At 38.6% G+C, this 17,637-nt stretch overlaps 1 protein-coding gene across 12 annotated transcripts; it reads left to right on the top strand.

The window, feature by feature from the left end:
• The first annotated feature begins 51 nt into the window (after nucleotides 1–51).
• Nucleotides 52–14,761, top strand: LOC119488514 (inter-alpha-trypsin inhibitor heavy chain H3-like). 12 transcript variants are annotated; one of them, XM_037770258.1, is made up of 24 exons: nucleotides 52–208; nucleotides 3,189–3,349; nucleotides 3,456–3,560; nucleotides 3,960–4,122; nucleotides 4,219–4,329; nucleotides 5,128–5,256; nucleotides 5,420–5,536; nucleotides 5,716–5,884; nucleotides 5,973–6,083; nucleotides 6,329–6,510; nucleotides 6,644–6,823; nucleotides 6,918–7,039; nucleotides 7,877–8,103; nucleotides 8,419–8,427; nucleotides 8,863–8,877; nucleotides 9,118–9,135; nucleotides 10,210–10,245; nucleotides 10,447–10,464; nucleotides 10,671–10,709; nucleotides 13,005–13,112; nucleotides 13,273–13,441; nucleotides 13,989–14,137; nucleotides 14,347–14,431; nucleotides 14,535–14,761. In XM_037770258.1, the coding sequence occupies exons 1-24, from the start codon at nucleotides 137–139 to the stop codon at nucleotides 14,647–14,649; spliced, it is 2,610 nt and encodes an 869-aa protein (XP_037626186.1). In that variant the 5' UTR covers nucleotides 52–136; the 3' UTR covers nucleotides 14,650–14,761. The 12 variants fall into 12 exon arrangements, with proteins under 12 accessions (XP_037626186.1, XP_037626199.1, XP_037626217.1 ...); XM_037770271.1 differs by lacking the exon at nucleotides 8,863–8,877 and adding an exon at nucleotides 8,670–8,681; XM_037770289.1 differs by lacking the exon at nucleotides 8,863–8,877 and adding an exon at nucleotides 8,667–8,681 and having other exon boundaries at nucleotides 10,674–10,703.
• Nucleotides 14,762–17,637: the final 2,876 nt, after the last annotated feature.

Genomic DNA, 17,637 nt, shown 5'->3' with positions numbered 1-17,637 from the left:
AGTGAGTTGTTGATACAGGAGAGAGAGAAAGAGGAGTTTGCCCTTTTAAAAAAAGTATGTACACAATAAGGTTGTCCTTGTTTGTTTGAGTTTAAAAGACAGTTTCAGCTACCTGGGTTGCACTCTGGGAGCCATCATGGAGAGAGCTGTGGTGCAAATCACCCTCTTTGGGCTGCTGCTGGCTTTGACCACCACACTACCAAGCAAGGTAAGGTCACAAAACCTAAAGGACAGACCACCACACTGCAAGGAAACTGAATCTATTGAATATATCTATTTAGGTTATGTTATGTTACACCTCCAGGGAATTATTGTAAGCAAACAATGTGATGTCATGACAAAAACATTGTGCGTGTGTGAATGTGTATTACTCATGTTGTTGGGCCATAAATCTGTTTATACTGTCACATTGGTGGGACTAAACTCCCTATTGAGTACAAAAAGCTGGTACCCGTGATGTTAGTCATTACATTTTAGACTTAGAGACATGGTAATGGTTGCAGTTAAAGAGAACTGGGAGTGTGCAAGTCATTGCCATGTGAAATCAAAACACCGGTGGTGTAGGAAGTATTCAGATCCTTCACTTCTGTAAAAGTACTAATATCACACTGTGGAAATACTAAACTACAAGTAAAAATCCTGCATCAAAACCTTACTTAAATAAAGTAGTATCAAAAAGTAAAAGTACTCATTGTGTAGTAAAATCGTCCCTGTCTGTGTTGTACTATTATATATGATATTCCTGGATTAATATTACTGCTGCATTCATGTGTATGCTTCATTTTACTGCTGAATATGTTTAAGGTTGTGCTAATTTTAGCTCCTTTACATACTGTTGGGTAGTTTAATTTTCAGCAGTGAATCATATTCTATAAAATCATCATATGTTTGTAGCTTTGCTGTCGTTTGAGAACCATGTATCTCTAAAAAGTTAAAGGGGAACTATGCCCATTTTTCCAGATTCATACATGTTATTCCTTTGATCAAAGACTGTCCAAAGAATATGAGTAAACATGAACAACTCTCTCCCAAATCCAAAACTAGACTGCTAACTTGTGATGTCATAGGGCATAAAGTCTGAACTGCTTCATAGACAATGAATAGGGAGAGATGTTCTAGATGACACTGAGAGCACCCAGGGAATGATCTGAGTATATGGGAACATTTTCTGTTTCACAACTGAGAACACTACAATATGATGAAGCTCATTTGGGTTAGGGCTGGGCGATATGGCCTAAAAATAATATTGTGATATTTTTAGGCTATATCGCGATACACGATATATATCGTGATATTTTCAAATATCCTCTAAGCACTTCATAAATGCTCGATTTGGCCCTTTGACGCATGATTCTTGTAGTCCCTGCAGTATATGTCTGCATTAAAACGTTCTTGTTTATATTCATTAGTGGTTTCTATTGGAACAATTCTAATCTTGCATGCAAAAAGGGGGAAATCACAAGTTAAATTTAACAAAACAGTATCCAACAGTATTCACTTTAATCACATAGGTTTCTGGCAATACATGCTTTATATATTTTGATGAATACATAATACATATGCACACACACACACACAAACACACACACAGTTTTTAATGGCATGTAATAAGTGTAAAGTAACTTATTATTATGTTTACCAGTAAGCTGTTATAACATTGCTGATAGTAAAAAATATTATTTTCCCTCTAGTGTAGAAAGGCTCACCAATTGCGAGGTGCAGCCTGTGGCCAAAGCACTGCAGTGTTGTCCACTTATTCAGACTCACAGCTTTGGTTATGTTAGCTGGACGTTCAGATCGGTAGTTGTAGAGAAGTGGGTCACCTCTGTTAGCTGGTTGGCCACCTTTTCTCCCACTGAAATGTATAACTCCGGTAGAGCCTTCTCTGCAAAAATTTGCGAAGAGGCAGTTCATATTTTGGATCAAGTGTCTTAATGAGTCTTTTGAATCCGGGCTTTTCAACTACGCTAACCGGCGTTGCGATGTAGTTGTTTACAGCGGCCGTGATTTCTTTCCATTTTGCACTTTTTTTGTCATATAGGATTGCCTTGGAAAGCGAGGAAGCCAGAGTAATTTGCTTCTTGGCTGGTTCTGGGTGCTTTGGTCGTGTTCTCGCTACCGTATTCGCTTTGCCGCTTCAGTTCTTTCGCTTTTCCAGGCTCCTACTGTCTCCGCTGTTTCCCTCCAAATACAAAAACACGCCAGCCGCATACGTCACCCACACTAGCCCAGGAGAGAGGTCTGGATGGGCGCGGAGTCTGTAACGTATGGGTGTGTCACTGTGAGAGGGAGCCGTAGGAGAGAGGGAAAGAAAGAAATACCAATGCGAGTCACATGCCGGCGGCAAGTCTCATTACATGACAATTTGTAGTCGATGTTTGCGATATAGTCATTTTATACATCGCGCGTGAGACAAGCCGCAATACATCGACTATATTCGATGTATCGCCCACCCTTAATTTGGGTATAAAAAACAAAAACTTTCTGTAACCCTATGACATCACGAGTTTTAGACTTACTTCTCTGGTTTCTGGCTTTGAGAAAGAGGAGCTCATGTTCACTAATATTGACTGAACTTTCCTCGGCCATGGAAATAACATATTGGAATTCTTAATTTAGGTGTTGTTCCCCTTTAAGCTTTCATGAGGTCAGAAAAACAGCCCTGTTTTCAGCTCTATGATGATGCATTGTCCATCCGATTCAAGAGAGCTTTAAAATAGTTTGTTTAGCTGAAGAAGAAGGAGAATTGTCTTAACACATATGGGTATTTTATTCTGTAGTTAATCACAAACATTCAAATTCAAAATCACCAAAGCTGGAGATACAGCACATGGTTTATCACTGGACAGGAAGGGTATGAAACTTTGTAGTTTGTAAAGCAACTAGTAACTAAAGCTGTCAAGATATGTAGTGGAATAAAAAGTACAATATTTCACTATGAGATGTAGTCGAGTAGAAGTATCAAGTAGCTTAAAATGGGAATTGTCGAGTAAAGTACAAGTACCTTGATTTGTACTTATAAAATAATGAGAATGGGGTGTTTCTGCAGTTAGACCAATGAGATTTCACTAATGCCACCCACCAACCCAACACCATCATCTGATCTTTGGTCAGCTGGTCGTCAGCCAGCGAAATTGACCAAGCCATTTATTTTATTGTGAAATGTGCCTCCTCCTGTATTTGCTCAGGACAACTGGGACATCTACAGCTTTCACATCAACTCCACAGTGACCAGTCGTTATGCAACCACTGTCATCACAAGCCGCGTGGCCAATCGTATGAACGAGTCCAAGGAAATAGAATTCCACGTCCGGATTCCCAAGAACGCCTTCATCAGTAAATTCAGAATGTGTGTGAAGCACATAAAGAATTATACATTAAAGCATCATGAAAATAAATCACGGGCTACTCAGGAGTATGTATATAAACTAAGACTTTTCTTTGGTCTTCTTCAGGTTTATAGATGGCCAAGTGTACGACGGTGTTGTGAAAGGTAAAGAGAAAGCTCTGCAGCAGTACACCGAGGCTGTGTCCCGAGGCCAAAGCGCTGGGATTGTCAGGTACATGGATCAATGGATCAGTTTATTGCCAGGTCTTATACAGGTTGTTTTTATATCGTACTTTGTAGAAGAGCCTTGTGTGTCCTCTGGGATAAAGGAGAAGACAAAGAAAAAAATTCTCTGTTGCACTAAATTATGTTAATTTTTGTCCGACTTTTCTCAAATGTTTGCTTTTTACTTGGCTACTTTAACATCTTCAGGTCTCTAAAATCCTTCAAATTAAACAATCTGAGAGGAAAAATAACGCTTTGATTGAACTACTCACATCTCATATCCACACTAAGGTCATAATCTGTGATGAGGCGTCATAACTAAGTAGGCATTGTTTCATTTTAAGGGGTCACAAGCCAGAAGGAAGGAACCGCTGCTCTAATGCAATGATTATCGTCTCTGTTGCAGTTCTGTAGGGAGGACCCTGGAGGAATTTAAGACCTCTGTGACTGTAGCTGCACACAAAAAGATCACCTTTGAACTCACATATGAGGAGCTGCTGAAACGCAGGCTTGGCAAGTATGAGCTGCAAATCCACGCTCGACCCATGCAGCCTGTCAAAGACTTCAAGGTGCGTCTTCTTGTTCTATTCAGGAGAACAATGCTGTGGTAAAATCATCTTTCATGGTCAGAGTTTCTAACTACTTTATTTCATTCTCAATGCCAGGTTGATGTGTACATTAATGAGAAGGCGGGCATCAATTTCATCGAGGTTAAAGGAGGTCTAAGCACCAAAGCCCTGGCTAATGCCATCACCAAAACACATGCTGACAAACAGGTACATCACGCAGTGATTAAAAGTTCTGTATTTAAAGGTGCTAAATGCGAGATTGGGAGCATTTCTATTGCCTCCGCACGGCTCTCAACTTGGCAACGGCTGAGCCGGCAGCTCGTAGCTAACGTTGCTAACAGCACTAATAATAAAAAAACTACTGCTGACAGAGATAACAGTGTTTATCTGAGGGGGAACTGAGGGAGGGTGCTAAGCCTCCACGACGGCGCTGTTGGCGGGGACGGTGTTATAGGTTGTAACTGCCATGTGAGATCAGTGCAGAGCAGCGGTCGAGAGAAGCTCGGATTATAACACACACAGAGGGAGAGTGACTTCATTCTCTGCTCAGGTAGACATTACTCCTCTATATCTTTACATAGCAAATAGTTGTTTGCAGCTATATTAATGCTCTGGATATCGTATAAAGCACCTTTTAACTCATTTGCTATCTTATTCTGACCCATAATTAACTGTTTAACTACCATACATAATGACGCCATAACAGCACTGGACATATACATCCTGTCTTATTGCTCATCCTTGTGCATATCCCTATCATTCATTCATTATTATATACTATACTGTATATCTTTAGCACTTTTGCAACAGTTTTCACTTTCTGGTTTGATGCCAAACTGCATTTTGTTGTACCAGTCAATGCTCTGCAGAGACAATGAAGTTGAATCTAATCAAATTTAACGAAAGGCAGGGGGCTAATCTTTTTGACCAATAAAACCTATTTATCAACTTCTATCTTTTAACTTCTATCAAGAGTCTGTAAAACCTGATTCATCCTGTTTCCAGGCGTGGGTGTATTTCTACCCGACAGAGGACCAACAGAGAACCTGTGACAGCTGTGGAGAGCAGGGTATGAATGGAGATCTGGTTATTGTTTATGATGTCAACAGGAACACCTCACTGGGAGACATCAAGGTACAGAAAGAGTTAATCTCCTGGAAGATTGTTGACTTTGAATGGCCTATTAGCATTGTTAAAAGATACCATAGTTACTGTACTTAAATTGATATTTTATCTTCCCATGTCTTCTCAACAATATTTTCTAACCAATCCAACTTTCTTCTTCCTCCCCCTCAAGAGATCATCTGGGTACTTTGTTCATCACTTTGCTCCATATGGTCTTGCCCGCATACCAAAAAATGTTGTCTTCGTTATTGATCAAAGTGGCTCAATGCACGGCAGAAAAATGCAACAGGTACAGTATTTGAAGAGTATGAGTTTGTGACAGATTGCCGCTGTATCACTGGAGACTTTTACTTTGTTAATTATGTCTATAAAAGATTTATTAAATACAAAGATCACTTTAAACAAATATTATTGCATGGTTTCTTACTTGAATAAAAGTTCTAATGTGTGAACGATGTTTTTGCCCAGACCCGAATAGCATTAATCCACATCTTGAACGACCTGGCTGAGGATGACCACTTTGGTCTCTTCACTTTTGATAACAACATTTATCACTGGAAACGAGAACTTGTTCAGGCCAACGAGGAAAACCTGGAGAGTGCCAAGAAATTTGCACGGGATATTAAAGAAAGAGGATGTGAGGTTTTTAACAAATATTTTATAAAAGGATGCAAACATGTGACAGCAGAATGGCAGTAATGAAACATGTTTTCATTTAATTACAGCCACAGACATTAACAGAGCAGTGTTGGAAGGAGCACGTATGCTGAATGCACATCCCAGAGAAGGTTCAGCGTCCATCCTTATACTTCTCACCGATGGAGACCCGACCTCAGGTTACAATAAAACACACATGCACACAAACGCAAGCAAATACTTTAAGGACCCTAAAGACACAGTCCATCATTTTTAAATGATCTCACTGCCGTCTTATTCTCAATATCCTCTCCTGTCAACAAACTAGAAGCCACTCTGAGACTTTGAACATCATGGACATTTAAATGAAAATAGCATCAGCATTATTAAGAATTAAGTGTATAAAACGTGTTTGTGTACACAGTGTAACTTTGTGTCTTTGCAGGGGTGACAAATCTCGAACAAATACAGTCAAATGTCAGAGGGGCTATCGCAGGCAAATTCCCACTCTACTGTCTTGGTTTTGGTTTTGATGTCTATTTTGAGTTCCTTGAGAAGATGTCGCTGCAGAACAATGGTGTGGCACGACGGATTTATGAAGACTCTGACGCTGATTTACAGCTGAAGGTGTTTGAAATTACTTGCTCTCATTATAAATACTGTTTACTATGTGATGTGCTACATTTCCAGAGATAAAATTGATCATGGTTGGCTGTGGAGGGATAAACATTCATACAGCGTCCCTAATGTATGTCAACAGGGTTTCTATGAAGAGGTGGCCACTCCTCTGTTGACAGATGTGACAATGATCTATAATGGTGGGACCAATCTAACCCAGACTAACTTCAGCCAGTATTATAATGGCTCTGAGATTGTGGTGGCTGGTCAGATCACTGACAACGACATTGAAACCTTCACTGCGCAAGTTGTGGCCATTTCGGTAAGGATCGCTCTGCACTACATCAGCTGTAATCTTCTGACAGGTTGGTGACAGCCCTCATGTATACTGACATAATTCATTGGTACAATGACAGAGGAATAGAAAGATGACGTTTTCTGACACAAACGCCACCGTGGAGTCCACTGAAACGGCGTCTGGCAGCCACATCCAGAGGGTTTGGGCTTACCTTACAGTCAAACAGCTTCTGGAGAAAGAGTGAGTGCGATGTCAACCATCTTTTCTCTTTGTTCTTGTTTGTAATCTATTATTTATTGAAGGGCTGCAACCCTCATATTTATATTCAATCAATTAATCATTGAGTGTATAAAATGTTATGACAATGAAATATGAAAATATTGGAAAGAAAGGTGCATCACTATCACATTGTTCTGATTGATTTTCTGTCAAACAATTGACCATAAAGGTTCAGCTTCATTGTCATACAATACAGGACTGCAATGAAATGCAGCTGTAGCCTCCTCCACACTATACACACAGAAAAAGTATAATCAAATATTCAAATATTTCATAATGATTATATTAAAAGCTATTTGAAATAGAATAAAACAATAAAATAGATCAAAGCAAATTAAACCTGCAGTAGGCAGAACGTTTTTGGCATCATTGGGCAAAAATTCCATAATAACCTTTCAGCATATTGTAATTCAAGTGTTCTGAGAGAAAACTAGCCTTCTGTTTTCAGAGCGAGGATAACGCGATGATAACGCGATGATAACGCGATGATAACGCGATGATAACGCGATTTACCACTAATTTATTTCACACATTAATGCAACTTACGTTTTTTCGGTTGTAGTGGGCTCAGTCTTAAAGCTAGAGTGAATATATTGCATACATGCATATACAGTATATACAGTAAATATATATACAGTATATACATATATGTGGTAAAAATATATATGTATGTATACTGTATATATATATATATATATATATACAGTATATATATGACCGTATCACTGTACATTATCCCCTACATATTGTCATGTCAACTGTCATGTTTAAAACATTTGAATACAATTTGTGACACAGGCTGCTGTTATCTGGACCTGAGAAGGAGAACGTGAAGAAAGAGGCCTTGGAGCTGTCGCTGAAGTACAGCTTTGTAACCCCACTCACATCCATGGTGGTCACCAAGCCTCCAGGGGAGAACACAGATGTGCTGCATAAACCCAAGGAAGGTGAAACACCACAGGCACGGGATCCTTCTGTAAAGCGTCGCATACCTTTGCGGAGTCACCAAGGATTTCGTTCAATTCGTAAGCAAGACAGATATGAACAAAACAAACACAATGTAAAACTAGCACAACATGCTAACTTCCTGTGGCACACAGTGCAGTGTAGAGATTAGTTCCTAGAGCGAGCGTCATAGTTTGAAGCTTAGGGCCACTAGTCAAACGTCAGTATTTGATGAGTTGGGGTGAGAATGTGTTGCAATGGGGGAGGGAATCCTGATATCCACGCTACATGTATTAAAAACTAAGGGTGCAAGCTAATTTACAAATCATGAATATTTCAAAGTAAATTAACAACTGTATCTTAATTTCATGTCATCATCTTTTTCTTTTTAACAGCAACAGGAGGTAAGACATCTCATATCATCTCTCATCTGCATCGATCTGCAGATACACTATTGATTGACTGCATATTTTTCGCAGTGCATTGCATTGTTGTCATTATGTAAAAATAATTTTAAAAAATGGACAGAAAAACTGAAGGTGGAGGAGGGTGCAAGCTAATATACTGTACAAATCATGAATATTTCAAAGTAAATTAACAACTGTATCTTAATTTCATGTCATCATCTTTTTCTTTTTAACAGCAGGAGGTGGTGGAGGTAAGACATCTCATATCATCTCTCATCTGCATCGATCTGCAGATACACTATTGATTGACTGCATATTTTTCGCAGTGCATTGCATTGTTGTCATTATGTAAAAAAAAACAAAAAAAACTGTAAATAATTAAATTAACAACTGTATCTGAATTTCATGTTATCATCTTTTTCTTTTTAACAGCAGGAGGTGGCGGAGGTAAGACATCTCATATCATCTCTCATCTGCATCGATCTGCAGATACACTATTGATTGACTGTATATTTTTCGCAGTGCATTGCATTGTTGTCATTATGTAAAAATAATTTTAAAAAATGGACAGAAAAACTGAAGGTGGAGGAGGGTGCAAGCTAATCTACTGTACAAATCATGAATATTTCAAAGTAAATTAACAACTGTATCTGAATTTTATGTTATCATCTTTTTTATTTCTATCAGCACAAGGTGTTATGCCAGGTAAGACATAGGTACACATCTGCACCATTCTGACATTACAGATACACTATTGATTAATTAATAATATAATGTGTTTTATAAACCTTTGTACTTCAAATATGCTTTGGAAAAAGTTTAATCATTACCAAAAAATTACACGAGAAACAGACGCTGCATCTTTGCAAAATTTGAATAGCCCAAATATAAATTTAATTCTAATTTTTTTTCTTCAATTTATCTAAATGTACGAAAGCAATTCCAATTTTAAAAACCTCCATGGATCATCAAGAAGCCTCTTTAAGCAAACCCTCCTTAAGGCACATATGGGAGGGTTTAAGCTAATTAACAAATCAGGAACATTTCAAAGTAAATCATACTGTATCTTAATTTAATGTTATCATCTTTTTCTTTTTAACAGATCCACATGTTGTGATAGTTAAGACATAGGTACACATCTGCATCTATCTGCAGATACACTATTGATTGACTGCATATGGCATACATCATACAATTTTCACGAATAAATCTTTGCATTCTTCGCAGCACATTGCATTGTTGTCATTATGTAAAATTTAAAAAAATTGACAGAAACACTGAAGGTGGAGGAGGGTGCAAGCTAATCTACTGTACAAATCATGAATATTTCAAAGTAAATTAACAACTGTATCTGAATTTCATGTTATCATCTTTTTTATTTCTATCAGCACTAGGTTATCGACCAGGTAAGACATAGGTACACATCTGCACCATTCTGACATGACAGATACACTATTGATTAATTAATAATATAATGTATTTCATACACTTTTGTACTCCAAATATGCTTTGGAAAAAATGTAATCACTACCAAAAAGTTACACGAGAAACAGATGCTGCATCTTTGCAAAATTTGAATAGCCAAAATATAAATTTAATTAAAAAAAATTGTTTTCTTCAATTTATCTAAATGTACAAAAGCAATTCCAATTTTAAAAACTTCTATGGATCAGCATGAAGGAGTGGCCTGGGGGACCCTCTTTAAGGCGCATATGGGAGGGTTTAAGCTAATTTACAAATCATGAATATGGTGAATAATGTTATCATATTTCCTTTTAGGAAACCGTGGTCGTGCTTATGTGGGTCAGGATGCAGGTACATGTGTGCATTGTTCTGATACAACTACAATAGTGTATTTGTGCAAATTTTGGATAGCCTTAATATACATTTACTTCTAAAATTTGTTTTTAACTTTATCTAAATTTACAAACGCAATTAAAATTTAAAAACCTCTATGGATCAAAGTAAATTAAACTGTATCTTAATTTAATGTTATCATCTTTTTCTTTTTAACAGTTCTAGCTGGTCTACCAGGTAAGACATAGGTAGATAGGTACATAGGAGGTACACATCTGCAGCGCTCTGACATGACAGACACACTATTGATTAATTATTAATAATGTATTTCATATGCTGTACATAGCCTACATCATATAGCATACATTTCTCATGATTATATATAATCTTTGAAATCAAGACAACTCTATTCATAATTTCATGTTATCATATTTTCCTTTTAGCAGGTGGTCGTTTTCATTTTCTTCAAAACGCAGGTACAGATGTGCACTGTTCTGATACAACTACAATAGTGTATATATATTTTAATGTACATAGAGATAACACCCAAGTTTGTGGAAAGGTTTCTAAGGCAAGGTTAATTCTACATGTGCATTTACGACAAAGGTGCCACGGTGTGATGATGACCTCATGAGTAAATATTTTGTTCTTCTTAGCAGTAGCGTCAAGAAGGTGGGTGTTATCTAATATGAGTCTGTCAGAGGGCCGACGCCACAGTTGAGAGCAAGAGAAGGAAGGAAGGGGACCGAAACACAAGAAAGTTGGCGCGCTGAGAGAGTAGTGAGGAGCTTCTTTGATAAGACTAAACAAAAAAAGAGACACTGCTCATATCAGGGAAACTGGGGGTCCCTCCTGGAGACACACCTGGAGTGGACCTTGCAGGTGGCTGGGCCTCTACTCTCTATAATCTCCACAAGAAGTAACATGAGACCACCACCATGTGCGCAAACAACCTGCAAAATTTAGGTTTAGGCGTCTGGTGTGTTGGCAGTTGGACAGCAGGTGAAGGCCGTGGTTCTGGCAGACTTAGCTATAAAAACTTTTGTAAGGATATTGGAGAGATCATGGGAGTTATATGACAATTATGTGTTGCTTTTCATGTTGCTCAACTTGAATGAAGGGTGCTCTGGACATTTTCATGAGTCATTAAGTCCTTGTACAACAGTGCAACAGTGAGAGCTTTTTCCACATATCGATAATAAATCTAGTGCTGTCTTGGTTAGCGTTGGGCTCTGGTTAGATTGTGCCTTGTCACAGACTCTGTTCACAGATCTCTGCTTTGGCAATAATGTAGGTCTGTTCTTCATTGGACTCTTCTGGATTGGTGACTTTGGGTTGGGCGCTAGTTGCTTCCCCAGGTGAAGAAGTAGCTCAGGTTCTTGTTTACTTGTAAGGATAAGATGGACTGTGAAAGTGAAGCGATGCTGTGCTGGGCTGAAGGCGAAAGCTCTCTATTTGTTTTTCTACCTTCCAACTTCACCCGCTGTCATGATGTAAGCCACTTGAGGCATGAATGTATGACGAGAACTGGAAAAAACGTTGGAGAAAAAAAACCCGTCCAATCATTTAAAGCTGAAGTAAGCGACATTGGAGAAAATATGATTAAAAACAAAGTTATTTTTATAAAATGGTTGCTATCCTGACAGCAGTACATGAAACAGATAATCTGAGAAAAATCATGTGCCTCTGTGTCCTCCGGTATCCTCCAATGCTCCTAATGGCATCTGCAGGATTGGAACAACCAATCAGAGCCGAGCTGGAGTCTGCCGTCCACCTTCCGTCTATGAGAGCCGGCTGTCAATCACTCACAAACTCCGATCAAATGGTCAAACTAGGCAGCGCTGATCAAATATGAATCAATATATATACTTTCATTGGAAAAGAGTTTGCAACACTGGACTCGGTTTTTTGGTTGGATCATTTTTTAAATAGTGTACTCTTGCTAGTTCCTCAAGATCACCTTTAAGCCTGTGGTTAACTGGTCAGGATTAGAAAAACGTGTATTTAGTGGTTTGTTTTGAAGCTGAGGTTAGGTGTCAGAATATGGGTGTCAATTAATACAATATCATCTGAAACTTTGCAACATAAATGTATGTAACTCACTTTGTGTAAATGTATTTACAGCTGATTTCAACGATTATGGCACTCTTCCCAGCATTGTGCCAGACAGAGCAACTCATGGTAGAGTATCTCATAGATGTCATTCATGGTATAATTTATATAACATGGATCTATTTATGTTAGAAATTGTACAGAAAATGTGGTAATTTATTTTAATGTAAAAATGTAAGTTGCCCTCGTCTCACCATTAGCTTGCAGAATTCTCAAAACAAAGATTGACAAGAAATGCATCATAAACAAGTATATATTGTAACACATGTAGTTTTTTACAGTAAGCCTGAAGTATGTTATTGTGGTGAGGAAAAGGCTGTACTTCAACTAAGACGTTCTTGTCTGTGATAATAAATAGCAAACTAAGATTATTTGGCTTACGCTGAAATGTTCCTCAAAACTTGTGAGTCTGAGAGCATAATGGTAAATGTCTTTCATTTTTGATGTCAGTGCCACACAAACACAGTCGTGCTTTTACCTTGTAAATGAAATATCAAATGATACATGTTTACTGATCACCACCACATGGAAGTCGAGATTTGGATAATCATCATCAATCATGCTATAATTCATCTTTATTTAGTTAAACTGGTGTTGAGAGCAGAAGCATTTCAGGATAAGTGTTTCTGCTGTGTGACTCTGTGTTCCTCTGTGTTCCTCTCTAGCTCCTCTTTCCCACAGGTTTTTGTTAAAAACTGAGAATCTCTCTCTTCCACTTTGCTTTGACGTCACTGGAGATGTTCGCCTTAAACTACTTCATCATCCCAACAGAGGTCAGTAATGCTCCTCTTTGTGTCATCACTATTTCCCTTTTACTTATTGTAATAGAGTATTTTTATGTTGTTCTCATGGTATTTTTGCTTCAGTGAAGGTTACGTCTACTTATACTGTATAGGTGTGGTGTTGAGTTGCATTTGTTCTCTTATGTATTAGAGCTGTCTGTGAATGGTGAGCTTGATTCAGTAGCGTATGGAGGCTTCAAAAGGATCGTCATCCACTTCAAGACTGACCTGTATGTTGAGGTTGACACCAATGAAATCACTGTACGAGAGGGACAGACACTGACACGCCACACTGGACAGGATCTCATCACAGCTGGAAGGTGACTTTGCATTGAAATGGCATTGAGTTTTAATGTGTTGCCAAAGATCACATCAAAGCGATGGAGAGGATCGAATTCACTCTCATGTTCATATGCTAAATATAAACCTTCCGCCAGCAGCCATCCATCTTAGCTTACATCACTGTTTTACGGAGGGATGATGTGACTATTTCTTGATTGGCGAGACCAATAGTCCAGAATTATTGTTTTTACACCTAGGTTTACTGTCAGATTAAATAAATGAGATACAACATGTTAATTAGTGAGTTTTAGAGGTGCTGGTAGATTTTGTTACCCTTGACCAGAGTCAGACTAGCTGTTTTCCCCTGTTTCGAGTCCTTATGCTCAGTTAAGGTGTCCAGCTGCTGGCTGTAGCTTCATATTTACTGCAGCCAGCAGCTGCTTTGCATGTGAGAGTGGTATCGATCTTCTCATCTAGCTCTCTGCAAAAAGCAAATCAGCATATTTCCTAAAATGTCAAATTTTCCTTTGAGACAAGTGCAAACAAGTACAAAAGCAAATTAAGACGAGGTGCATATTTTTATAGTTTGACAGTGATTAGGCGGGACAAGGAAGTAGATGTTGCAGCTGGAGACACACGCATGGTCTTCTTAATTCACGAGAAGGATGGCGTTAAATTCCTCTGGCCGATTTTAAGACAGCAGCCATCAGACAACAACGCTACAGGAATTTTAGGTGGGTGAGAATTCTGGATTTTTGTTTGTATGATTTGATATCAGGTCAATTAATTTCATGTACTGTATGTATGTAATGATTAAAATAAACTTAAAAATAAGGTTTTTAAATATATTGAATAAGTGCTTGCAACCAGCTGTGGTGATTAGTCACTTATGGTAGCACCTTTTCAGTGTAATTGCTTTATTATTTGTCCTCTGTGTGTCCAGCTCTAAAGCCAGCAGTTTATGAGGAGGTGCAACAAACTCCCTCAACAAAACTGAAAATCAAGGACCAGGAGGTTGACGTTACCAGGTACATTTTAGTTGGTATAAGGGAGAAAGCTGTTAGAGAGTGCTTTAATTGTTATTGCTCTGATACACAAAGATGTATGACTATTTATGTCTTTCTTTTGTAGGGCCAGTGCTGTTGACTACAGTATTGTCTCTAACCCGACACTGGACTGCTGGCTCATGTCTGCTGAGTCTGCCCTGCAGAGACGCCTGGAGGATTTCATTGTTACACAACTTTAACTGGGAACCATGTTGAATCACTTGCAAAGATTTCATTTGAAATAACAAATAAGCCAAACTGATTCATCACTTGATACTAACGTGAACAAATAAATAATATCCCAGATCTGTAGTTGTCTTGTATGAACTTAATTCATTTACCTAAAGGATTTGTCAGATGATATCACTGGTTGAAATAATTCTTCAAACTTCAAACTTCATTTGAAAAAGATGAAAAGAGAAAATAGCAAATCAGGAATTTATAGTGGCATTTGTCCTGCAGTACGACAGCCCTCCACTCATGTCATTCAAAGTGGCCTGAATGCAGAGTTGTTAGTAATAGATTCAATTCCACGCCATTATTCATTTATTCATATAAGATTAAAAGGTTAACATCATGTAATTAAAATCAAACTTCATCTTAAACTGGCATTGTTATATTTATATGTGACTATGCCAACACACCATCTGTGATTTATCTATTACCACCATATGATAACACTGAGTCATGGTCAAGCACAATATTATTGCTACAGCCAGCCCAGTGTCTTTTCCAAAAAAAGTAGCTAGCAGCACTAGCTCCGAAAGCCCCTAAATCAAAGTAATATAAAAACAGGTTGATGTGGTGAGTTACAGGAGAAACTGGCATTGAAACTGAACCGTTGTGGTTTTTAAGAGATTACTGTCTGGTTGGTTGTTGTTTGATAAATGTTGATGATACGATGATGTTAGATGCACATATAACTTTTATTAGAAAAATTCTCTCTGAAGAATAGTTTATTGAATGCATCAATGTTTTGATGGTCAACTGTTCCACGGCCAGGAATGACGATTACTCCTCCTGGATCTGAGGTTCGTCAATTTTGAACGTGACCCACTCAGATTCCATGTCCCCAAACTCTCCCAGTTTGACAATACATTTTGCCGGAGGTGGAAGTTGAAGACTTCGCCGACAGAGGCCCCAGCCATACGTTCCCAGTTAAGCCTCACTACACGTTTGGGTTTACCAGGTCTGTCGGCAGCCTCCCCGCCATCAGCTACTAGGCACAAACAACAGTCAGGGACCTCCTCTCAGCAACTCACTGTCAAATATACCCCTTTCACACCAAGGACTCAACCAGGGTTGAAGCAGGGCTGATTGTGTGTATGAAAGGGTTAACCCGCGTTGATCGACTCGCCTTTGCGATCCCAGGTTGAGACGTGGGTCAGACCAAGGTCAGACCAGGGTCAATTTCGATGTGAATGGCACGGACCAGGATCACTAACAAACGGGGCGGGACAAACCTATTCAGTTGCAAATGAGGGCGCACAGTCCGTCACGTTACTATCACAGGTCGCCGTAGCTCAGACAAACGATGCAACGGCAGCAGGAATGTTTTCAGACACGACGGACGATCAACACGGATGTGTGGTGAGACTTCGGGGTCTCACCACACATGGCCGTCCGCTGTGAGGAAGAAAAAAGCGGTATAAGACGAGACGGTGTAACGTTAAACGAACATAAAAAGGCTGCTGAATGAGAGAGGCTTCCGCCGTAGCGTTACACGGAAACACACCTCGTTAATAATACGTAAACCACCTCACGGTACCGCCAACTGTTAGCGCACCTGTTTTTAAAGCGTGTTTACACATCTTCTATTTGTAACGTTAACTTTTTTAACTTTTTATCTTTCCAAATAAACCTGCAAAAAGATCCATCTGTCGCCTGACCCATCTGTCATAAAGTAACAAACACATTCCCAGTTTATTACATTATCGAGCTATTAGCAAACTAAATGAAATATAAACTCATTTTATTATGTTTGGACAAGCTCTTATATTATCCAACAGTTGCAACATGTCTAGCTGAAAAACTTTAATAGCCCTACTATATGAAGCATGTCTTTGCTGGGATGGTGGAGTGAGTGAAATATACATTTCAGTCTTCAGAAGTTTCTGTAATTCGTTTGTAAATGTAGCCTTTATTATCATAGATAGCACAATGTAGTCTAATATATGATAAATGGGTACTGTAGATAGACAGAGGAAAAAAGGTTCATGTTGATGAACAGATACTGTAAATCTGTACAGTATGTTGTCTGTATGTTTTTGCATACGATACAGCTCCATACATACAACATAGTTCAACATTTTATAAAGCTCAAAATGCTGTGTGTATATATTTACACTGTATCCTAAAAACATGCATCATTCTGTGACATTTTATGTTTTTGCACACATTGATGATGTCACTATCATCTCCTCTTTCTGTAATCCTCCAGACCTGTAACCCCCCCCCCCCCGCCCATTTCTAACACCTGAACTAATTGGTGTGCATTGCTCCCAGGTTGTGACCCAGGTCGTATCTGAATTGTCCTGACCAGGGTTCAACCCGGGTTGACTGGCTTGGTTTGAATTGACAAAATAAGGGTTGAACCAGGGTCAGATAACCCTGGGCATTGGTGAATCAAATGCAACTTTAAGTTTTTGGTAAGACTGTGTGTATGCAAACTGCAAAATCTTCTCTTGACAGATTTGTGTTGTATTAAATTTATATATTCAAGTAAGGACAACTGGGGCTCATTGAGTTTGTTCTATCATTCATCCAAGTGAAGATTGAACTGAAGTACAAGTTTTCTACATCAGTGGCGATTATAGTATATGTTCTTGAACATATTAAGCCAATTTGTCTCTGTGTATCTCATTCACTTTGAGTTTTCTAACCGATGTTGTCTGTGTCAGGATAAAAATTCCTGGAAAAGTGGGCAGGCTGGACCCTCGATGTCAACAGTAAAGCTCACATAAGCAGTTGAATTTCTGGTAAATTTATTTCCTTTTTTCATTCTGTTGTGACAATTTCTGTTAGCTATGTATGTGATTACCAGCAGTATGCATGAGAGGAACGTAGGAGGTTGTTGATACAGGAGAGAGAGAAAGAGGAGTTTGCCCTTTTAAAAAAAGTATGTACACAATAATGTTGTCCTTGTCTGTTTGAGTTTAAAAGACGGATTCAGCTGCCTGGGTTGCACT

Source organism: Sebastes umbrosus, chromosome 1 (genome assembly GCF_015220745.1).
Source record: "Sebastes umbrosus isolate fSebUmb1 chromosome 1, fSebUmb1.pri, whole genome shotgun sequence".
Classification (NCBI taxonomy): domain Eukaryota; kingdom Metazoa; phylum Chordata; class Actinopteri; order Perciformes; family Sebastidae; genus Sebastes; species Sebastes umbrosus.
Note: the sequence above shows the minus strand (reverse complement) of the source record. Positions and strands in the feature narration are given on the sequence as shown.